The sequence below is a fragment of the Molothrus ater genome, assembly GCF_012460135.2.
Source record: "Molothrus ater isolate BHLD 08-10-18 breed brown headed cowbird chromosome Z unlocalized genomic scaffold, BPBGC_Mater_1.1 matZ_random_MA35, whole genome shotgun sequence".
NCBI lineage: Eukaryota > Metazoa > Chordata > Aves > Passeriformes > Icteridae > Molothrus > Molothrus ater.
The window spans coordinates 844,071-868,861 of NW_023416471.2; the positions used below are offsets into that span (position 1 = coordinate 844,071).

The 24,791-nt window shown below is 37.4% G+C and overlaps 1 protein-coding gene across 2 annotated transcripts; it reads left to right on the forward strand.

Annotated features, from left to right (window-relative positions):
- Positions 1 to 6,906: 6,906 nt before the first annotated feature.
- Positions 6,907 to 18,528, forward strand: MACIR (macrophage immunometabolism regulator). Of its 2 annotated transcripts, XM_036403859.2 has the most exons (3): positions 6,907 to 6,997; positions 16,186 to 16,537; positions 17,297 to 18,528. In XM_036403859.2, exons 2-3 carry the CDS (start codon positions 16,207 to 16,209, stop codon positions 17,311 to 17,313), a joined length of 348 nt encoding a protein of 115 aa, XP_036259752.1. In that variant the 5' UTR covers positions 6,907 to 6,997; positions 16,186 to 16,206; the 3' UTR covers positions 17,314 to 18,528. The 2 variants fall into 2 exon arrangements, with proteins under 2 accessions (XP_036259752.1, XP_036259751.1); XM_036403858.2 differs by having other exon boundaries at positions 16,186 to 18,528.
- Positions 18,529 to 24,791: the final 6,263 nt, after the last annotated feature.

A 24,791-nucleotide genomic window follows, 5' to 3' on the forward strand; every position in this document is an offset into this window, starting at 1 on the left:
TTTGAACCTATTTTTAATTTAATTAATTAATTTAATTTATTTTTATTTTTAATTTAATTTAATTAATTTAATTTAATTTAAAAAATACCTTTTCTTATGCAATATCACTCTCTCTCACATTAAACTTTTTTGAACTATACATCCTATTCCAACCAGATTTGGGAGAGGTCAAAAAATATGTTTACAGAAAATCAGTGGTCAAAATATGACTGTGACTCCTAAAATATTATCACCCTGCAATGTAGTTTAAGTAATTATTTAGCTTAGCATTTCTTCAAAAATGAAGCATCATTGCAAAACAGACCAAACCACAAAAATATGTGTGAAAACTCCTAAAATTAATTTAAATCCTGTTTTATGTTTCTTTATTATAATCAATAAATTTCAGTTATGTAATAATCCAAGCACGCAGAGGCTGTTAAGGGAAAGCAGATGTGCTTCCAAAGTTCAGTTTTGGAGAAATCCATATAAACAAGCCTAGGGAAGTATGCATACAAGAAATAATTATACATATTATCATATTTCAAAAATAATGATCATACCTGGAACAACAGCATCAAAAAGAGTTCAAAGGATAATGGCAGAAGACATGTAACAAAGATTTTTAAAAGCCAGTTCAATGCAATAGACAAGTGGCAGAATGTAGGGATTTAAGACTACTTTCTGTCATCTAACACAGAGAGAAGCATAATGCTCCTTTATTTTTCTTGCATTTTTTCCTAATCAATTTACAGCAAATGTATTTTTGACAGTTCCATATGTAACTTGAAGAAAAAATAGCAAAAACTTTTCCAGAAAGTCAATTCTGCAAGAAGCAGTATAAGAAAAGAAGTGTACTTTCTAGTAGTAGTTCAGATTTCTTTTATTTTTCTTTCTAAAAAATGGTTTTCATTGTACTTGCTTTTGTGAGGACAAATTTCATTGAGTATTTTTAAATGCTAATTTTTTATTCCCTCACTTAGCCTTAAGAACAACTGTCTTGTGCTCTGAAATACAGAAACTGATTAACACCAAAGCAGTCCAGAGTGTATTACTGTGGAAAACAGATGTTGAATAAAAAAATAGGGCAAATATTTTATCTATAAAAAAGAGAATGTGTGTGTGAATGGCATCAAATGTGGGCCTAGGAGGAGGAGAATGCACTAAATACAGAGAATATCCGCAGCATAAAAGGTAGAAGCTAGTGTAGAAAAGACTACAAAGGAAGCTTAAATTCTGCATTGATACAAAACCAGTTCTAAAGTGGACTTGCTTTAAAAGAAATAAAACCAGACTTGCCTGAATAATTGTCGCTGTACCACACAATGGATGAATATAGTATATAGAAATAGACTTCTAATCGCAAGTTCTGAAAATCTGAATTCACAGATCTCCATCCTGTTCAGTCAAAGAGATAAGTCACTGACAAGAGAAAACAAGATAATTGGGTGACATACATTTTGCAACAGATCCAGAATACTTCTAATATAATGGCGGTATCTTTGCTTCCAACAGAGCTTGTTTGGTCTGAGTGCACCTGTCTTACCAGATCTCCTATTTCATCTCTCCAGAAGACGAATAAATGTTCCTTTACTTAATAAAATTATTATTTGTTTACTAATATAAGTACTGAAAATTTGTGAGTCTTTTAAAATCTGAGTATAAGTCCATTCAGACTTACTGTCTTATTTGTTTTCAGACTCTAGATAGCTTTTTTTTTTTTTCTTTTGGGTGAAGGCTGGGAATATACTTAGACTTATACTTTTATATGTAAAACTTCCATAAATTATTTTAAAAGGCTACTCTGGAAAGCATTTTGAACTCTATGAATTTAAACTACATCTGTAGACGTTTTTAAAGAGCACTCACACAGAACATATAGAGTTACAAATACTGAAAAGCAGAAATGAAAATAAATTAGAAAATCCAACCAAGAGAATTCAAAAGACTGAAGTGACATTGGATTTGAAACAGAATAGAATGAAAAAAAAAACCTGGAAGTTCCTGTCTTTTCTAGCTTCGATATTAGTTGTGAAAAACGCCAATCACTTGTTTTTAAATTTTTAAAAGTTTAATAGTAATAAAATTGTTATAAAAATACTAGTACAATTAAAGTAGTAATAATTTGGACAATTTGAATTAGAACAATATGAGACAATAGTGACAAAGAGTTACGGACTTCTGGCTACCTTTTTCTGGGCAGCACGAGCCTGAAAAAGGACACCTGTTAACAAAGGATTAACCCTTAAAAACAATAGCCTGTTGCATATTCATACACTTCATACATGATGCATAAATTCCATTCAAACACAGGATTCTGTCTGGTCATCGTCAACTTCTTCCTCTGATTCCGAACAGCACCTTTGAGGCGGGAAGAAGTTCATTTCTTCTGATAAGAGGGCAATAAATTCTTTTGCTCTGAAAGATTCAGGCATCCTGTGACTGCCATCTTGCTGCAAGTCCTTTCTTTATAAAAAGTATCCTACACAGCATAGTTTCTATTTCAACACTTTTTATAACCTAAAACTATATTTAACACACTACTTAAGAGAATTAATACAGCATTACTTTCTAAGACAACTCATATAATATCCATCTTAATATTTGCGAAAAGCCAATAATAAAATACATGCATTTCTCACATAGTTATGAGTAAGTAAACATGGACTAAAACTATGTGCTATTTTAGGTCACAAAAATTAAGAACAATGCTAAGGCACCTGAATACATCCAGAAGAAGACATCCAAGCAGGTAGAAGAGTTGGAAGGCCTGTCCTGCAAGGAGTGGTGGGGTTTGGAGAGAAGGAGGCTGAGGGGCAACATCACTGCTGTGTTCAGCTGCCAGAGGAGGGGAAGCGAGGAAGTAGGTGCTGAGCCCTTCTCCTTGCAATTCAGTAACAGGGTGTGTGGGAATGGTTCAAAGATGCATCAGGGGAGGCTCTGACAAGACATTAGGAAGCATTTTCTTTCTGAGAGGATGGTAAAACCCTGGCACAGGCTTTCTAGAGAGGTGGTTAATACACTGAGCCTTTTTGGTGCCTCAAAAATAGGCATCTGGATAATGTCCTTTGTTGCAGTGTGGCAGGGTGATAGAAATGCTGCAGCCTTCTTTGAAATGTCTCTTTCAGAAGCTGCTCAGAGTAAGGCCACAAGAACAGCCATTTCAAGCCCATGCACACACACACACCACAGATAGCTCAGCAGAGGAACAGGAAGAGTCTTTATATGATATATTCCAGCGAGGGTTTGTTACATCCATTATGTCAAAGGAACCACAGACAAAAAACAGAACTATGTGGTCTGCACGACTTAAGAATGGGGTCAGTGACCAATGACCTGAGGGCACAGGGGCGGGCAAAGGGCAGGGCAAAGGGCAGGAACCTGTAGCGGAAATGAGATGAATAACTGGGGTGCAGTGTCAACTGGGCAATGAGGGAGGCAATCTAACGTAGATTGGCAGTAGTGCTGCAGAGCATCATGGGTTAAGTCTTCTCTATCAGCCTAGATAGGGAAAACTCTATGATACAGCCTTCCAAGGCATGGCTCTGGGGATTTCCCTGAGGGGAAGCAGTCAGAGGATTCCCCAGTCCTTCATAATGGGCTTTAAATTTGGTCAGCCCTGCAGTGGTCAGGCAGTTAAACCACATGATCACTGTAGGTCCCAACTGTTCTGTTCTATTCTATTCTATTCTATTCTATTCTTTCTGTTATTAATTGCCAGACATTTTAAACTCAACATAGGCTATGCATTCAATCCAAAAGCAATAAGGTTAAACAAGGATCATAGGAACACACAGTAACTCAGAATGGAAATGGCTTCAGGAAGGCTGTGGTCCAATGTCTTGCTCAAATCAGGGTCATCAGTGGGACCAAACAATGTCACTTAATCCAGCTTGCACTTGAGAGCCTTGAAGGATACAGACTGCACCAACTCTGTGAGCAACCAGGTCCACTTATAGACATGTCTTCATCACTTCTCTTGCTCTTTAACAATGCACAGTTTGATTTTGATAAACTTACTTACCTTCAATAAACAGCCTACAGCAACATTGGCAAGTATTTTCTGTTGCCTCTCCCTATACATGTGCACACTAAGTGCAAATTTTTCTAAAGACTGGTCCAAAATTTCACTTCCCTTTCCCAATAACTTTTAGATCTCAAGGTGTAGGACAGAGTGTGTCTTTTCATGTTGAATAGTTCAGTTTATAGTTTGAGATGCTCTGAATCACAGCTGGTACTAACTGAAGATCTGCGAAATGCACAAGGTTCTAAACCCACTGCATTTTCATATTCTTTCCTGTGTTTGTGTCCATCGGACAAAATTCACCTTGCTTAAATAGCTGTTATTCCAGCTGAAATCAGCCTTATTAGGCAAAAAACTAAATTTGGCCCAATAAGTAAATCAAGGGATGCTTTTTACACTTATTAAACTTTTTAAAATTAATTTTTTTCACTGTTATATAAAAATTAAGATGGTATTTTAATAAATGATGGGCTTTAAAATTTTTCTGTAGATTTTAAGTTGATTTTCACTGTATTCACTGGTCTGCAAAGTTTTTAACTTAGCCAAGTAATCTTTTAGGAAATTACTAAACTTTTTTATTTGGATGGAAAAGTTGCAAGTTTTATGGTAACATGTAATATTTATTTCTATGTCTTTTAATATAAAAATACTCCTTCTGTGCCACCCACCCCCCACCACGCCCCCTAATATAACGCTCTTCTGCCACATCAGCCATACCCTCCTCAGAGGTGCTTTTCTCTTCCTGCCCCCTCTCAAATTAGTGCCTTGTTTTTTATCCTGTATGTAATTCTGGATTTCCAGCAAAAATTGTATTTTCAAAATAATGGCTACAATCCTTCAAAAGCAAAAGGAAAGTGAGTATTTAGTAAAAATGTTTGTCTCATCAGGCTTGGTGATTATATCCATGTACAGAGAGCCAAAGAAACACAATGAGTAAATATTCTATAAATTGCTCAGCTTTCAGCTGTTGAATTTAATAACTTCACTAATGCTCAAAACACCATAGCAGTTTCCAATGTACAAACATGGAATACAGGAATAGCAAGAAAAAGAAGCCTTTTGATAAAAGGACTCATGGCATAATAAATCAGGAGGAGCTTGAAGAGGAGAATAGAAATTGAGCTGTTTTCCATGTATTTTACCTTTAATACTGTGTTTACTTACAAATTGTCTCGCATTGTCCTTCTAATTGACAATCATTGATGTGGGAAGCTACTGATGAGCACAGACAGTCTAAGATGTTGGTATTTCATGTTCTGGCCAGAATGATGCAGAGAAAACAGCTTGTAATGGTCTCTTTCTCTCTGTGTTGCAATAGGACTACAGAGTGTTAATTAGATCTTACACGGGAAAACAAAGCCCAAGTTTTCTAAAGTATCTTCATTTTTCATGTAAAATCTTGGATGCCTTGTTAAACATTGCAAAAAAGCAATCAAATATAGTAGTTTAACTTAAGAAAATCTTAACAGCATGATTGCATTGAAAACGCAAAATTTTGAAAATCATGGGGATTTAGAAAAATGTAGGTTCATTTTCAAATATTTGGTTTTGAATTTGAATACTACGTTTAAGTCTTCAAGATCTTTTTTTCTTTTGGTGCTTAGGAATTTAAAAGTTTTGCACCATGTTAATTCTGTCAATGTGATAAATGTTAATAAATTTTACAGCTAATTAAATACTAAAATATCCTACTGCTGCCTGCCCTTTTCTCCTTGGAACTCCATTTCAGAGTCTGACTGAAAACTCAGTTGACAGTGAGAAGGAAGTTGTTGGGAGGAAGTTTGTTGGAAGAAAGTTGTGATATACTAACTCACAAGATCTTACAGCAACATTTATACCTTGGGACATTATAGGAAAATTCCCGCTCAGGCCAGTATTGCAGGTGTCAACATGAACCAAAGGAGTTTGTCTACTGTGAGCAACATGGAGCATCATAACACCCTGAACTACACTCCAGGTTCCTTTTTTTAGACTGCTGATTGACCAGATACACTCCCCATGTTGTGTGCTAAATTTACAAATTTAGTTTTTAGAGCACTTTTGTGATCTTGCAAACCCTATGACTCTTAAGGACTTGCAGAGCCTGTAATTAAAATTCCTTATAAAAACATTGGGGTTTATTTATCTGTTGTTTATTCTAGCTGAGAATTCCAAGGAACACAAATTCCAGGAGCATTTGGGTGCATAGTGGTTAGTCTGGGTGCATATGGAATGCCAACACCCTTCAGTGCAATTCAAGACCAGAGTACCTGCAACTTTCTTGGCAGGATTATTGGGACTAGAGGGAGAACAGAATGTGGCCTTGGTATGGAGGTCATCCATGCCTTCCCAATCAGACTAATAAACTTCAGCTGTGTGTTTGAGTCTTTAAACACTCATTTTCAGAAACAAAATCTAGTTTTAAGTCCACCCCTAGGGGTTTAAGAGCTGTGTGGTAGAGCTCGTAACTATTATTAAAGGGGAAAACCAGGACTATGACATCAAACTTTTTCTTCCCCTTCCCTTTTATTTCACTTGCAAAAGCCAAGTTAAGCAATTGTTTGCAAGGTTTGCTGCAGTAATAGCGTGTGCAGTAATAGCAGTAATTTGCCTGTACAGCAAAATGCTATAGGGAAATAGTATCTAATTGGTTGTTGGCAAAAGCCATTACTAAAGGTTTGTTATCTAGTCGGCGTTCAAACTTTGTAGGCTGTTTGGAAATACTACAGAAGTAGGAGGTATGCTCGCGATGAGAAAGTCACCAAGAGATGGTTCCTTGATCCATTCTTACAGGTATATACAACGCAAGAATGGTATGGGGGACTAACGCTTATTAAACCACCCTGAGGACAGCTGGAAAACACCGAGGCTCACGCCGGGGAGGGAGGCGGAGCTCGGAATGGCCTGGATGTACCGCACGGAGCCGCCGCCACGCTCCGCCCTCAGCCCGGCGCCGGGCAGGCCGGGGGAACCGGGCAGCTGCTGCCGCGCGGACCCCGCCGCGCTGGGCCGCAGGTAAGAGCGACGGGGATCTGACCCCAGGCTCCACGGCCTCTGGCCCTGCCCTCGGTTCCTGGAGCTGGGTGGGCCCAGGGAGGAGCCGTAGGCCGGGAGTCTCCTTGGGTGGGCGGTGGTGCCGCCAGCGGGGAGGCCTACGGAGCCGTGCGGATTGCACCTCCGGAAGGCGCCGGCTCCTTTGCCCGCTCCCGGCGGCAGTGTGGCACGCGGACTAGGGGCCGGGTGAGCCGTGCCCGGGCAGCGGCAGGTCGCGTGGTGAGAGCAGCGGCACTGCGCTCTTGCAGGCCCCGGAGCCCGCCCTGCGGCCCCGACTGCTGCGGGACTGAGCCGGTAGCGGGGAGCAAGGCAGCCCGGCAGCCCTAGGAGAGCAGGATGCTTGGTGGTAATTCCCATGTGTATAGGGAAACCGGGGAGTTGCCATGCGGGGCCTGCAGGCTGCGCTGAGGCTGCTCCTGAGCTCTCTCCGTGTCACTCGATGGGTGACAGTGTAAGTGGTGGAAAAGCCCAGAACTTACTCTTTTTCAGCTATGTCTAGTATTAGTGTAAGTATGCATTTAGTATGCATAACCGTCTCCTCAGTTTCAGTTTAAAGCACACTGGCAGCCCCATACTCAAACAAGTGATAAACGTGAATATGATCTTACTATTGAATCTGACAATGACAATGTGCACTAGGGCACAGTTTTCTGTGGGTAACTTTTGTACAACTTTGTAAAAAATTTTGCTTAGTGAAGAGTAGACAAGAGTTTTGTCTTAATATTTACTGTATGGCCTCGGAAGCTCACAGACTGCACTTGTGCACTCAAAGGTGTATTAAAGTGTTACTTCAGAGCACTAAACTTGCTAAGGTGCTTTGGTTCATTAGCAGGCATGTTTTTCCAGTTCTGTCTCTGCACATTTACTGGAAAAGTGTCTTCGAACATCTGAAGTGCTGTTTTGAGTGGTATGCAGAATGTAGGAAAACAATCTCAGATCTTAAGTCTCTGTATATATTACTTATATCCTGGTTTATATATATTTTGCCTAGCATAAATGTATTCTGTATTACAAAGAAAAAAAGAAATTATGAACGCTAACAAATGCTTCTTATAAACATGTCTCTGTTACTGTGTTTTCTAAAGTGGGCCAGGATGTCATACATGTTTGCTTGTATAGCTGCATGCAGAAAGCTGCTTCTCCCACCACCCTCCTGCTGTTGGTATATTTTGAACCATATTCCGGCTAATGGGGTGTGCTTGCTTCAGTTGTCTCTTTTCTCCCTTGAGGAAGAGCATTTGTTGATAATGAAGATAGAGGAGCATGGTTCTCACAGTGGCTTTGAAGCAGAGGGAAATGAGGCAGTGGCAGTGCAATCACTGAAATTAAGCTCTTGCGTAAGAGTACTGACATTATAGGGTAGCTTTCTGTACATTCTTGTTTTTGATCAGCCTTATGCTGCTGGCTTGGCCACCAGCAATGTATAATCATATGCAAATGAGGTCTGGTATTGCCAAGTCAGATGAATCAGAACTGAGTGTTCCAGGAGGAAGATTTCTGTTCACACTAGTTCTAAGTTTAATAGAAATTTACTGTGACTGTATGTACTGTTGGGCTTTTATTAATTGTTACTCTATGCTTGCATTACTCTCATTTTAAAGCAGCATTTAAGTAAGGAAGGAGCGTTTGAGAAGCAGGCAAAAAACAGAACTTTAAAGCCTTTATATACATTACTTTAATGAGCTTGAGAAAGTGACCTTTATCAATGTGGATTGTATAAGTGAACGTGAAACCGATGCCTTAAGGTTTGAGTTTCATATTATCCAGATTCTGTACTGCATTAGTATATAACTCTGACCTTCATATAAAGTGTTAGCAAATTCTCTTCACAGTTTAGTTAGACAAAATAGTCCTTTTCCAAACTGAGAACCAAGGACACCATTGCAGCTTCAGGCCCAAAAAGTATTAACAACAGCAAATTGAGGAGAGCAAACTCAGAGGATCGTAGTTTATTACCTGAAGCTGTAATTGGACAATTAACCCCAATATGTAAATGGAACAAAACGTATAAAAGTGTGAGACGTCATCCCCAATTGCTCATTTTGGGTGTAGCCAGAGTCGGGCCCCTTGTACTGCCCAAGGTATATCCTTTGAAGGCCTTTTTAATAAATACCTACTTTATTCCTTTAACACTGTCTAGCCTCTCTTTCTAGGTAGCCTCTCAAGGCATCAAAACCTTTCTACCAAATATCTAAATATCTGCTGCAGATTGTAGCAAGGTAAGACAGAGAACAAGTGACTTAAAGTGCTTCCATTAAAAAAACTGAAAAAACTAAATTGCATTGGTTGAATGTGTTTTTCATAATATTTATGATTAAGTCTATTTTTAAAGTTTCCTTCCTTGAATTCCTAGTCAAAAGCTGAGTATTGTATGATTTAGGCTGATCATTTCAAAATAATGTAACTTGTAAGTATAGAATAACTTGTAAGTATAGAATACTACCCAACCCTGAATTTCTTTTCTAACAGAGAAACATTGGAGACCCATAGTCTCTTTGGTTCTTAAAGAAAAGAAATCAGTATTTATTTAGTGAAAACTAGAATACTTCAAGCACTCTCCTTTTGTTTGTTTGTTTGTTTCTGTCTCTTATTTTTAAAAGGTGGTTTAGTTTTTTTGTTGACAACTCAGGTTGTTTGGTGTCTTCCCAAGTGGGCTAAGTAAGAACTACAAAAATTAAACTTAGATTTTATTTGATGAAAAGATGGAAGATCAAAAATACAGAGAACTAAAAATGAAATTATAAGGGAAACATTATTTTACATACTAATCCAATAAAGAATAAAAATTATATGCGTTACAATATGCATCAGCTACTTTGCATGTATCTCATGGTTTCATTTTTTGATGAGTCAGCATAGTAAACAACCACCTGTATGCTGGCCAGGAGCATCATTTTACTGACCAAGTGAAGGGGAAGCATTTGTCTGTGATTGAATCCAACAAGGGAGTCTCATTGTCCATGTGGAAGGCTGTAAATATTTTAGAGAAGTTATGGTCTGTTAAACACTTTTGTGTAGTGTTGCTTGGCAGAGAGATGTTAAATGGCCTTCTTTCCCACCATTTTATTTCACTTCCCCGGCTTGCTAAGTCTGCTCATACAAAATTCATTAGTCTGGTCAGACTCTTTACATTCCATGTGTCTCTTTTCTTTGTAGATTGCGTGCTCTGTCATGCTGATCTGGGACCTGGTCTGAGGTAGTCAGTTGTGTTGCTAGCTGTAGTTTCTTGGTAGTGCACTTTTGACAGTCTTCAATTTTACAAGGTAGTTTTCTGGATCATAATAGTTTTCTTTTTAAACCTGTCAATTACAAGACTTTAAAAAACTGGTTCCTGCTACTTGGAGTAGGGGCATATTAGTAGAAATTGATGTAATCATACTGGGTAGCTGAATGGCTTAATTTTTCACCTGTTGACAAGAACAACCCCCCCCCCCCCCCCAATACACACACACTTTACTAGTTGTTTTGTAGGCTGTTGTTTTACATTACATTCTGAAATTACTGCACTGGCTTTATTAACTCAGTAATATCAATTCATGTTTTCTTAAGGTCTGTAGGATTATAGTGTATGTTTTATGCATAATTTTGTTTTCTTGCATGTAATTTTGAGGAAGTAAATCTGTCCTATGCTTAGTTGTTTGTTACTCCATCTGAATGTTTTCTTATGTGGTGCAACAATTTTTTCATATTGCCTCCATTCTCTTTAGCTTAGAGGAGTATGGAATTTCTTGTAAGGAACAGCAAACTTTTTTTTCCCCTTCAGACTGCAAAGGAAGTGATGTAGACCTTATCTTTCACTCTTCACAAAGAGACAGTTGAAATAATTAAAGATGTCCTGGCTTCACACATGCTGGGCTATTTCACTTACTCCAGATGTCTAACAGGAGTAAGCAACATTTTGTCTTTTAAGTGCAATTTATATGTCAAGTAATGGCAGCACAGAGAAGGGAAAGTGTCAAAACTGGCTTGATATCTCTATACGGTATGTTTGACTCTTCTACAGATATCAACACTGCCATCTCCATTCTGCTTTTTCTTGTTGCAATTACTATAATTTTATCAATGTGACATATCTTAGTGATTCTTAACTAAAAAGTATTGCCTGCAGGCTTGGCATCTTGGAGGAAGAATCAGTTCTGAAGAAGAAAACATTTACTGAATGGACAGAAATTTAATGCTTATCTAAAAGGAAAAGAAAGAGGTGTGTTGTAAAATCACTTCAGATTCTAGCTGAGGAGATAAGTAACAATAGAAATGTGAAATTACAGAGAACCAGATACTTTGTTAGGAGTAACTTACAGTAGTTCTAAAATAATGTGGACTTTCTACAAAGCATAAATGTTATCAAGGAAAAATGCTCTTCATCTTTCTTTTTGTTTTCAAATACTGAATAATTAAAGTTTGTATTGTATAAGTCACATTTCTTTCCTCAAAAAGACAGTAAGTAATGCATGTAACAGGAGAAATAACACTTTATCAGAGAAAAAAAAACTTAACACAAGATTTTGAGTGCAGTGAAGCACATGGCAAGAAGTCATTTCAACAATAAATGATTTACAATGCATATATTGTGATATCAGGCCCTAGTGTGTCATGCATATGTGTTTTTCATTTGTCCCATGTTATGAAAAGGATATGAATAATATCTGACAACTTTGTGGAAGATTCAATAACTGGAAAATATATTTGCAAAATGTGGGAATTTTGATGGTTTTACACTGAAAGAAATATCTCAAGAATATTAATGTATTCTTTGAGGTCATACAGGGATTTTTAATAGTTAATCTAGTATTTATCTTAATTATTTCTCTGCTCTGTGTTTTAGACAATTTTCTTAGTGTTTATATGGATTGGGTCTGGTTACTTCATATGCAGAGCTTGCTTTAAATATACAGAGAATTGATAAAATCTTGTAAAATCTCATTGAATTTTATTCTGAAGGCCATTCTGGTAGGTATTTGTCAAATTAATTCTCTTGGTAAGAATTAATGCTTACTACGTTCATATACTTTGCATATGTTTTTAATATGTGGACCAGCAGCAAAGGATATGCCATCTTGTTCTTAGTCTCCTTGCTTAGATTAAATAATAATCTTCAATTATAAATTGTCTTGAATTGGCATCACTCTGTCGTCATTCTGTTTGAGGGGCAAGAAGACAAGCCAGCAGTGATCTGAAGAAGTAATCTTTTTAAACTGAAGTACTGTTTTTTCCAGTGTTATTACTGATGAGCTTGTACTTGTAAACAGCAGTGAACATAACAGAAGTTATCAAATGCTTTATAACCATAGAAATGTCCTAAAAATATTGTCAAAAAGTTTTAACTATCTGTTTATAGGTGATGGTACAGACGCTCACTGTGAAGCTCAAATTATTTTCTATTTTTTAATAGGAGTTTTCTAGATAATGTCTTTGTGGTTTTTTTTGGCTTTTTTCCCAGATAAGGATACAAATCACTTTGAAGCCATATGGCAGCTTGAATAACTGGCTTAAAAGTCTTGGGAAAGAAGAGCTGAACACCTACATGCTGAGTTTTGGTCCTTTGCTTATGGAGCTGGCCAGTCATTCCTGTCACTGGCTAGCAGTCTCTAGCTCAGTCCCTTTAGTTTTTGATGTTTGTGGCACCAGTTTCTGATGCTGCTGTTGCTTTCAAATGTTTGACAGATTTATTGATTTTGATACTGTTCTTCACACTGCAGCACAGAATGGGAGTTCTGCAGTTTCAGAACCTTAAGTACTTAGGCTGGACCTTGCTGTCTTGAGGACTTTCTGCTCTGATTTTCCTTTGTACTGTTTTACAGTGAGGGTAATTATTGTGCAGTGAACTGCTGACTCCTTCCCTTCTGCATAGTTACTTTTCCAAGTTGATTGCTCTTGGTTGCCAGAGCACATGCCCATGTTTAAAACAAAATAAATTAACTTTAAAAGTTGGGTTCTGAGAAGAGCAGCCTTTGTGTTACTTTCAGATTTTAAACACCAAAAGTGCATGAAGACAATCTTCCTCCTTCCTCTTCTGTAGGGCACATACTGCTGTGACAAGTGATTTGTTTTTTCTGGGCGTGTTTGTTTATTTTTTTGTTTTGTTGGTTTTGCTGTTTATATGTGACTAGGTAATATGATTCATTTTCAGCCTTGCAGTATGTCCATTTTATTTATACGTTTTCTAGCATCATTTCAGTTTCTTTTAACAGAACAAATTGAGTCTTTCTGAAAGGTTCCAGGAGAGATTTCCAAACTGCAGGGTAAAACTTGGGAATTAAGAGCAAGAACAGATACTTGGGTTTCTTGCCTAAAATCACAGGATAGCTGAAAATTGTAATGCAGAATTTCTGTGTGCTGTGCCTCCAGTAATTGTGGTTCCTGGTGGTACATAATTTCAACTTCAGAAATTGTCATTAATATCTTTGTCTCAGCAGCTGATGCCTCATCAAATTTACTGTTTCACTGCTGGATATGGTGTTAAAGTAGGAAACAACTGCTTCTGCTATTCTAAAACTGGTAATTGACTGCATAAACATATATTGAATTCAATTCAATGTCACGGGAAGCATTATTTAGTTGTGTGGACTTTCTGCAGTTTGGTGTCTGGTTTGCTTCAGTATTTTAATTCTTTATTTGACTGTTTTACTTGTTTTGATTGATTCACAGAATTGTTAGGGGTGGAAGGGATTTCTGGAGACCATTTAGTCCAATCCCAGACCATCTAGTCCAACCCCAGAATGCTTAACAGCTCATTGGATGAAGTATATCTGCAAAAGTTATGGTACGCAAAACTGGTAATGAAGAATTCTCAGTATACCACAACTGAGAATGAAAAGAGACCATTTAAGAGTAAAGGAACATTAAAATAGTCTCTCCATAATATAAGTCTGTTAATGGCAAATAAAATCCTCTTTAGCAGAACTGTGGGCATTTTGTTTACTCCTAATTTATTAGCATAGGGACCAGCAGGTTAACTGGGGACTAAGCAGGGAAGGAGAGATAGGAACGTCAGACCCCAGTCACTTAAATCCAGGGTAAAACCAAGATTCTTTTGGTCTGGATAGGTGCAAAGGAGAAATACCAACCAGATGTCTTCAAGAGGTAAAAAATCACAAAGTTTACTAGTGAATTATCGAGGATGAGGAACTTTGTCAAAAGATTTAGTACAACATCAAACACCACAGCACAGACATAGCCCACTGAACATAGAAAATGTTTAAACCCATTTGGCATTATCTTCTGTGAAAAGAAAGTTAGAAGGCAAAAGGGGGAAAGATGTAGAAAAACAGACATAACTACTGCCTTCAGGGTTCCAGTGGTGTAAAGCTCCAAGATGAAGGTAGAGTTAAAGAGCAACATGCTTGCGTCATGATTAGTCTTCTTAAAAACCCTTCCTACCAGGTGGGTCTTTCAGTTGCTCAGCCATTTAGGGGGCTGTGTTAGGCAACACTGGGGGGCTGCCTCCATTGTGCCATTTGTGACAGACACTGAGGGGCTGGGGCAGGGCACCACCTCACCAGAGCAAGGCCTCACCCACCCCTTACTACATATTCCAAGCACCCAAGAGGTCTTGAAACAGATTTCCACTCTCTGACAGAACATTATTTGAATTACTCCTTCCCAGTCCCTTCACAGATACAAGGTTATCTTATATTTTGCATAAGGCTAGTATTTTCTTTTGCCAAGTGATAATTGTGCACAGCTCCCTCTCTAATTTAAAACAAATTAATGGAGATTGGTCTTAATGGGATTTTGGGGGGTGTCTTAATTACAGAAGATGGAATAAAGTATTTCCTTGTTTGTTGCGTCGTTGCTACTTGGCCTGTGACGTTCCAAGCCTGAAAATGGCATCAAGTAGTAGCTTCAAAAGTTTGCAAACTCCTGGAAGTGTGTTTAAAGTCAGGCTTATTTGTGAAATATTATTGAGCTTTTGGATGTAGTTTATGATCACATATAATGAATTTTAGTATTCATTCAGCTTAACACTTGGATGCTAACTTTCCTTCCTTTGTTGCCTTTAAACGTGACATAGTTATGTTGATTTTTTTTGGTGAAGTATATTGACTACAGTAGCTGACCTTTAGAGCAAAGGTGAGTCTGACAATGAAGAAAGCATGGATTTGCAGGAAATGAAGAAAGCAGGTCACAAATGTGACCTGTTTTGTGAAGTAGCTGTGTGGGTGAAATGGTTCAGATGATGCTGACAATAGAAATGAAAAGGAGGCCTTCTGGTGTTCCAGCATCTGCTGGTGTATACTTGCTGTGATGGTGACCATATCTTTTCATGTTAGAGGTGATAATAACTTGCAGTGAGTGCTTTTGTTTGTAAAGGCACCAAATAATGTATTTGGAATAGTAGTGAGGGAAGGGTAAAATGTTTCCAAGAGAAATAGGAAAAAAACAAATAAATATTGTTTATTCTTAAGATGCTTATAAGAATCTAATGCTATATTCATTAAACACAGTATACTTTGTTAGAAATACATTAGAATCCTATTAGAATAAACGAGTGTGTGTTTGATTAGTTGTGAATAAGATGATAGGTCAGTTTTCCTGGGGAGGATGTGAAGACTGCTGATGACCTAATCAGACAGGTGTGGAATGGCTAGGATGCCATTCTGTGAATTTAGAGCAAGCTGTCTGCACATATGGAAGATGAAAGCATCAGATCAGGTACACTCAGATCAGGTGTGATCCAGGTCATATCTGAATGAGCTCATACTTTTTAGGCGTGTTTTTTGAAAGCTTTGTTTAATAATATTGTCAGTAGACAAATTACGAAGTAAAGACTGGGGAAGGTGCTGTGGATCTGCTAATGGATGTAGATGCTCCAAGAGGTGAGGGACTACAAAGAATCAAATGCATCAAAAGGCTGAAAAAATGATCCAGAAAGATGCTCCATTTTTATGTATGATAGTATTAATATATTTTTAGCTATTTAGAAATAGCAGTATCTTTATGGTATCTTTTATTGAAAAAACCCACCCAAGATAATTTTGAAAGACAGATGTCAGTGATAGGTCTGTTACGTGACACCATGCAGAGCTAAGACCAGGCTGAATAGGGATTTACTGGTTATGACTTCTGGGTGATAAAAATTCCTTTCCTGTGGTCCTCTTTCATCCCCTTGTATTGCATTTTCTGATCAAGCTCTGTTTTATTTTTAGGAGCAAAGCTTTGTGTTTAAAATGGAAGTTGATGTGACTGGAGAGTCCAGAACTGCCCTCTCCACCCTCTCTGTGCCTCTTGCAGAGTTGAGTTCTGCAGCCAGGATGGAAGCAGAAAAGCCACGCTGTTCCAGCACCCCCTGCTCACCATTGAGGCGGACAGTTGCAGGATATCAGATCCTTCACATGGATTCTAACTACCTGGTTGGCTTCACAACTGGAAAGGAACTGCTAAAATTAGCCCATAAGTATATTGGAAGTGAAGAGAATAAAGGAGAATCTGGTCGTAACTTGGGCTCCAAACATCTTGATTCGGGACTTTCACGTTCCTCGCGTTTGTACAAAACTAGAAGTAAGTACTACCAGCCCTATGAGATCCCAGCAGTAAATGGAAGGAGGAGGAGACGGATGCCCAGCTCTGGGGATAAATACAATAAAGCTTTACCATATGAACCTTACAAAGCACTTCATGGTCCCCTGCCTCTCTGCCTTTTGAAAGGTAAAAGGGCTCATTCAAAATCCCTAGACTACCTCAATTTAGACAAAATGAGCATTAAGGAACCTGCTGACACAGAAGTGCTACAATACCAGCTCCAACACCTTACTCTTAGAGGGGATCGTATGTTTGCAAGGAATAGCACATGAGCTATCATCTCAAATTTAGAAATGGTTTCTGATCTTTTGTCTCTTGCCGCAGAAATCCACTGTTGAAGTGTGTATGTGACTGTCCACATTGTAGGTGGTTTTATCAGCTCAGTGTTACCAGGAAGTAATTTATTTGAATACAGTCTTGGCAATGAAGCGTTCTGCAAATACTTGGAGAGTGAAATCTTTCCTGATTCAGCAGCTTCTGATGCAGATTTGACTGCAACTAGTGGATATTTCTTTGGACACATTTTAACAAAAAAAAAGCTTTTGATTTTTGGGATTTTTTTTTCTGTACTGCTACATCTAGTGTTTACAGTAATTCAACACTGAAAAATATGTGGTGTCTGCTTGGTTGTTGCTAATTTTGGCATGATATTAGAAACTGCTCGTGGATTAGTACCCAAGGAGGTTTTTTTGGTTTACTTTTTGTTTCTGTAGTAAAATGTTTGTGGTTTTCTTACAGCATGGAGAAGAAAGTGAGCTTGACTGGATGAACCACTTGCTATTTAAACAATCCAATTCATACATTTTGAGACTGCGCTTGTACTAGTGATGTGGGTGAGATTTATTCGTAAAAGAAATGTTTGCTACTTTAATCCTATCAAAACTGGTTTTTTAGTTTCTGCATTGAAGTAATTGCTTTGTCATTTTTATTCTATAAAACATGTTCACAATAAATCTTTAAGTTATTTAAAGCAAATCTTTCAAGAAGCAAAGTGATTTTTTTGTTTGGTTGGTTTTTGGGGTTTTTTTGTTAGATTTTGTTTTTACATTGTCTAGAGACAGAAAATGGAATGTCTGTACTGGTATGTTGGTAATGTTTTTGATTTTAATTTGTGATTTTCTTTTCATCTGTAGTAGCAGAAGGTATCAACTTCAGCATAGTTTTGGAAATTTTGTCTACTTGAAGCACTGAACACGAGCTCTGGAGGGCAGATTATTTCTTGACAAGAGTGAAAGTGAAATATTTCTTGTCAGTGTTAAAAAGATGATCTTGAATTTTACAGCAGAATAATGCACTGGTTACTTTTGTTAATAAATTTTTATCCAAATATGACATCAAATGAAGTTTTGACAGCTGTATTCCTAGATGTGTTTAAAACATTTTGTTTAATTAGTTTTTATTTTACTTTAGTTTAAAAATGAAAGTTTTCATACTGTATATTTTTTAGATGCAGTCTTGTACTGAAGCAGTAGATAAGTTGATTTTTTCCTGATGACCTCTGCAGAAGTTAAAAATAATTTCATATTGCTTTGAAGCATAAAATATTTGATCAGTTGTTTCTGATAGAGTCAAGATTTTTTTTGTTTGTTTATCACTCAGAATTACTAGAAAGCACTAGTTAGTGCATGTGCTCTGGGAAATGAAGGGTTCTTATGCAGAGTCAGTCTACAGTTTAAATGAAGGTAGCCCACTATTGAGCATTTTGTAGTTTGGTTATCTTTTTTAGTTTTTTTTAGAAAATACAAAAAACCACCAATGTGTATTTTTCAAAGTTAACTGCACTGGTGTAAATTTAATGTAGTTAACATTGATCTTGAAAGTAAAGTCTTCTATTAGTCTTCAGTTTGAAAAACAGAATACAGTCAAATGCCAAAGAGATAGTGGGTTTATTTAAGGAATAAACACTACTGTTTATTGAAATATGAAATTAATTTGTATTTCTGGCTGAAAAATAAAAAGGCTATTATAAACAGCTGTTGTTGTGAATTCATTTGCTGTGTAGGAGAAAAAGAGGACATAAAAAAAATACAACTGTAGACCAGGGAACATTTAAAAACAACTTGAAAGTCATGGTCCTAGATTTCTGTGAAATAGATGCTTAGCTCTGTTCCTTTGTTTTGGGAAAAGGGCCACACATTTACCTTATGTGCATCTTTCTGATATTGTCCAGTGCTATAATTGTATGGCTACACAAAGAGAATGGTTGATGGCTATATAGCTGAGTTCAGACATAACAAATGTGTTGGTATTTTATCTTTGGTGATTTGTTTGTCAGTGTGCTCAGACAGGGTCATGGTATTCGCTTAACTCACGTACACTTGCAGCCCTCATAACATGGGAAATACTATTTACACTGCATGTAATACAGACTAAGCAAGGAATTGATAATAGATAATTTGTTTTTTCTAAGTTTTAATGGTATGAAGGAATCAGAAACAAATTTTCCAACATAATCAATTTTTAAAAGTTCTGTAGTGTGGTCTGGTTGAAGCTAGTTATTTTCACTTTTAGAGCATTACATGCTAAATGGACACAGTTGGAAAAGATCATCCTTAGTGAGAATATAGTCAGCAAACACTAGAAAAAATACTTTGAATAAGAGTAATTTTATAGTAGAGCTACAGTAAAGTAGAGAAGTATAAATAAGTTGTTAAACTGTTGTAGGAAAAATGTTGATTAAAACTGAAAAATGTAGATTTATTACAATGCTAATAGCTTTAAAGACAATGTCAAGCTTGGCAACCAACAGTAAAATGCACATACCTTTGCATGTTGTTGGAACTGGCAAGTGTGGGTTTATTGATGAATCTGAGGATGACTTTTTGCATGAATGGTTTGCTGTAATCTCTTAATTGGAACATCAGTTTCCATAATGGGTGATTACACTGAACACTGTAAGAGTGGCACAAATGTGCCAGATACACAGATCCTTAGAAGAACACTATAATGTTTGATTTACTGCTTTTTTTTTCCTGTGTCTCACAGTACATTGTTTTAGTCAGAAGATAATGCCAACTTTCCAAGTCTTCAAAAACCTTCTGACAGATTATATGGGTTTTTTCCCAGTGATTTTGCCCGGGTAATTTTTTTTTCTCTTCCATCACAACAGCACTCAGGAAAGATCAAACTACCTTCAGGTCTACAGAATGTGTAATGCTTCCTTTCCACATTGAAAAGGAATGTGGAGCAGGGGAATATTTTTGCCCTAATATTAGAAAGGAGCAAGGGAACATTACCCTAATATTTCAATACGCACTCTGTCTCACATCATTCTTAACTTACTCTTAGGGAGTTTGGCAGTAGAGAGTGACATTGATGTAAACCTACAGAGAGCGTGTTAGAAGAAGTGGGGAAAGAAGACTATCACTTTTGGGGGAAAAACCCAGAATCAGTTGTCTTGTGTTGAAAACAAAAGAGAAGGTAAGGAAATTAACTAACCACATTGCATCCATTTTTAGGAGACAAGTAGTTTCACCCTGCATATGCTTGGTATCACTTATCAAGAAATTGGCCTGGAGTAAAAAGAGGGGGAGTTTCTCTTTAAGAGGAGGAGGAGAGCCTTGCGCAGTGCTTTAAGTTCTGTGGAGAGTGGAAGGACAGAAAGAATTCACCATAATATATCAGGGAAAGGCTGGAGAAATAAATCAAAAACCTCAGAGGAGCAGTGCTACAAGAACAGCAGGAGTGTAGTTCCAGTGTCAGAAAAAGCAAAGATGTGGAAGAAGATGGTGTGCTGGCCTCAAATCTCTGTAGGTAGCAATGCAATGTGTTTCTGCTCAGCTAAGGAGGCTGATGAGATGTCTTAGCAATATGCTGTGATCAGTCGAGGCTGCAGTGAAGGTAGGAAGCAGGAGCTTGAGGCTGTGTGTGTAACACTTTCATGCTCATAAGGTTAGATGAAATTCAGATGAGAGTGCTGAAAGAATAAAATAATAGTCTTTATTCCAATTGAGCATGGCCTGAATTAAAGTTCTGTGGTATTTTATGATACTGAACAGCCCTACACAGCGTGAATAAGTAGATGGTGCAGTTTTGTAGTTTGAGAAGCCCTCTGAAAAAGCAGAACTTTTGTCTGTTAAGTTCCTTTATTATTAATTTTAGTTTAAAAAAATTAAGCATCTTTCAAGCTTTGTTATATATTATGGTGTAAGTACTGACTATGATTTCTGGTAGGATTACTGTTGCATTCAGTTTTGACATTTTGTTAGACTCTCCCCTTCTGAAGCTCCTCATGGGCTGTTCTTTCTGTGATGAGGCAGAAGTGCTAAAACATGCAAGAACATTGAGAACAGCACTGACAGCCTGAACCCTATGAGAAAATGGAGCAAACCACAATTTGCTGTAGTGTTTTACATTAGCTGATTTTTCAGGAAGTCAAAAAATGGTCAAAAAAAGCTTGAGATACTGGGATGCCTTTAGAAGTCTTATTTCAGGCTAGGAATGTTGCAGGATAGAGCTTAATGGTGTGAACTATAGTCTGCAAATGGATAAAAGCAGAAGGGGAGAGAGAATGTTATTGTGCACTGGAATGTTGAGTGGTGGAATGCTAACTTTTTAAGCTAAGTGGATGAGAGGAGAAAAAAAGAATGTATTAAATGCAAATTAATTTGTTTCTGCCTTATCTCAGTGGTTTTAAGTTTTTAGTGTTAATTGTGGTGAACATCTTCCAATTTTTATGAAAATTGGAGGATATCCAGAATAGCTACAACTCCAAGTGACTGACTATGCAAGATTTTTACCTATCCATCTATAACGATGCTTTCTATAGAATTTAACTATTTTTATTTTTTATGAGACTTTCAAAATTTAGCTGATATTTTTTTCAGAATTAATCTTGTGAAAGAGATAGTTGGCAAAAAATATTGAAGCAAGAAATACTGATGGGAGTCTCAGTAAAAATGGTAGATAAACCTTCATGTAAATAATGGCCATCCTATCAGTTTAATAACTTTTGAAGTAGAACTGCAAACCTAGAGAAAAAAAAAGAATTATTCACCACCCCCAGGTGCAGAGGTGGGATACAATGATCTCTAAAGACTGCTCCAATCTGTATCCAATTTTGCTCCAATTAATCCAATTTTGAGACACAGTCATGTTTCAGAGATGACTTAAGTGCTTCATGGTTGTAGTAATATTTCAGAGAGGCTTTTAGAAGGCTGGAATACCCAGTTCTAGAAACACAGAGTCATTTAGGTCCAAGATCATTGTGTGTCCAACCATTAACCCACTGCCAAATCCACACTAAACCATGTCCCTGAGTGCCACATCTACAGGTCTTTAAATAGCTCCAGGAATCGTTAATGCCACCATAGCCCTGGGCAGCCTGTTCCAGTGCTTGAAAACCCTTAACAGGAAGGAATTTCCCCTAATACCCAAACTAAACCTCCCCTGGTGCAACTTGAGACTATTTCCTACTGTCCTGTTGCTTGTTTTTTAGGACAAGAGCTGCCCCACCCTGGCTGCACCCTCCTCTCTGGTCATTGTAGAGAGCAACAAGGTTCTACCTAAGCCTCCTTTTCTCCAGACTGAGCCCCCCAGCCCCTGAACTGCTCCTCATCAACTCCATTCACTTCTCTGGACTCACTCAACACCTCAATGTCTTCTTGTGGGAGGCCTAGAACTGAACACTGGATTTGAGGTGCAGCTGTCTTTGAATGTTTTTATCTGCCTTCCATTTTCAGTAGGCCAGTGATGCATTTGAAATAACTTCTGTCTCCTTAGATCTAGGTTCTAAGAAATGTGTGGGAAAAAAAAATCTTTTTTACTCTTACATATTCTTGTCATATAATACATGCTTTAAATTATTTACTGCATAGTCATCCAAGATTTTCATCAGTATTGAAATTGCTACTGCAGTAATTGGTAACTTTTCTGTCTGGCCTCAAAATGAAGTATATTTCTAAATGCATATAAATGTTGGCATTTTCCCTACTTACATGATTTAGGCTTCCAGTTAATTGGAAGATTGCCACTGGTTTTAACATTAGAGGATCTGGACTTCAGAAAAATTAGGCTGTAACACTTTTTTCATGTAAAACCTCCAATCAGCTGCCTGCATTCCTATCTCCTGTAGGGTTCTTGTTGATTAATTTAGAACTTCAGCCAGAAGGTAAGACTTTTTTGGAATGAAAAGATTGCCTCAGGTGGCCAATTTTCCAAGGAAAGAATCTTCTTTTGTCAGTTTGAAAAATATTGAGACTTGGGAAATATTGAGACAGTTGAGACTTGCTTATGTCACAAGAAATAATTTCAGGGGCAGTATTTTTTGTATTTATTTGACACTGAGCTGAAGGAAGAAGGCAGAAACCTTATTACAGCACCTAATGCTTAATACTAATTCATATAAATATTGCTGAAAAAAAAAAAGGGAAAGTATATGTGTCAATCAGAGGAGACATGACTACGGCTTCATTCGGTAATTGGAATCATTCAAGGTATCCTTTAAAGAGAACTTAAAAGAACAAACTCATAACAGTAGGTAATAGGCAGTATTCTACTCACACATGAAAGGTTTTCTTGTACCTTTGATCCAAAAGTTTATTTAATCCTCATGTGGTGTGAAAAGGTAGTAATCTTGACTGGTAAATTGGCAGAAGTTGAAATTTTTTGCAGAGGGAGGGTTGGTAATGCTGCTTGCTGTGGCAATTTCTACACAGGCAGTAATCATTCTCACAAAGGCTCCCTTTTAGATTGAATATTTTCTCTGACTGGAAGACTAAATTTGTCTTTAATCATCCAGATTAGATGACATCATCAGGTTGCTATAACCTGGTCGAAGGATTAAATGCCCACTATCAAAATGCAAACCTAATTCTGAAGTTGGAAAAGGCTGCCATTTTTAATTCTTTGATCAGCATTAACTAACTACACACTATAGCTGAATAAAAAGATCTTTATTACAACATGTGTTATATATAGGGAGATTTTTTTTATTTATTTAGCAGACAGCTGCTGTCTCAAAGAATTTTTGGAAGAAGCTTTTCTGTGCTTTGTTCCAGCTGAACACTTACTATGGACAAATTACTGGTATACCTCTGTAGTAACATTTACATTATAGTTAGATATATAATTGTTACAGGAATGAAGAAGTCAGGTAACTCACAGAATTTATTTGCAGAATTCCTACACATTTTAATTATTAAATGAGGCATTTAATTAGAAATTAAGCAGTCCAAAAAGCAAGAAACGTCCAAGCAAAGCATTTTATTAAACCATATCTGACTCATTAGAACATTTTGGGTAGTTATTACAGCGTTGATGTTAAGAAAGGCTGATGTCAATAATTTAAAAGCATGCTTAAATACACAGGACAAGGCCGACAGTATGATGGACTGCTTAGCTGGAAACAGAACTATAAGATGGTTGGAAAATTCACTTTTCTATGGAAACAAAAGATGGTAATGAAAAGTTCTCTAAATACATCAAAAGCAGGAAGTCATTTAGGGAACAAGTGAGGAGATGACAGGAGGAAGAAATATCAAAGAGGTGCTTGAGTAATGAGACTGACAGACTTGGCAAATTCCTTGTTTCATTTTTGTTGCTGAAAATATTGGGCAAAGTCTCATGCACACAATAAATTATTTGTACCAGAAAAACTGCATGAAATCTCAGGCCAAGGATATTGGATTGATTTTTTTTTTCTTTTTTTTTCCTTAAACATTGAATTAATCAGTTGGTGTCAAAACCAAATTATTTAGGAACCTGTCATATTTTCAGATGGGGCAAAGTCCCTTCTGAAAAAATGTATCCCAACCACACAGGAATTACTGTGCTTGGAGCAAGGGTACATCAGGGGTACATCAGTGGTACATCAGGCCCATTAAAACTGAGGTGATGTCAGGCTTGGTTGGCATGCAGTGTCCCTTTGACCTTTTGGTTAGGAATGTATTAAAGAATTCTACAGATGGACTAACAGCTGGTAAAGCACATATGGACAGCGCAGAAATACCCATCTGCAGCCACCACCCTTGTAGTTTAAGTCTGTGCTGTGCTCCGTATCCTGACTCTCTTGACTAAGTCATCCAGCATCTTCTTGCTAACAGAGGGAACAGAGTCAAGAGGAGCCAGCTTGATTTAAAGGATACAGATACAACTGTTGAACCCCATGGAAATGCAGAGCAAATAAGCTACCTGGGCTATGGCATCACCCAAGGAACCTGAGCATACATGAGAAGTGTGAGGTGGTGGGATAGCATAGCTTCTCTCTGAAGGGAAATCCAAGTGGACTAAACTT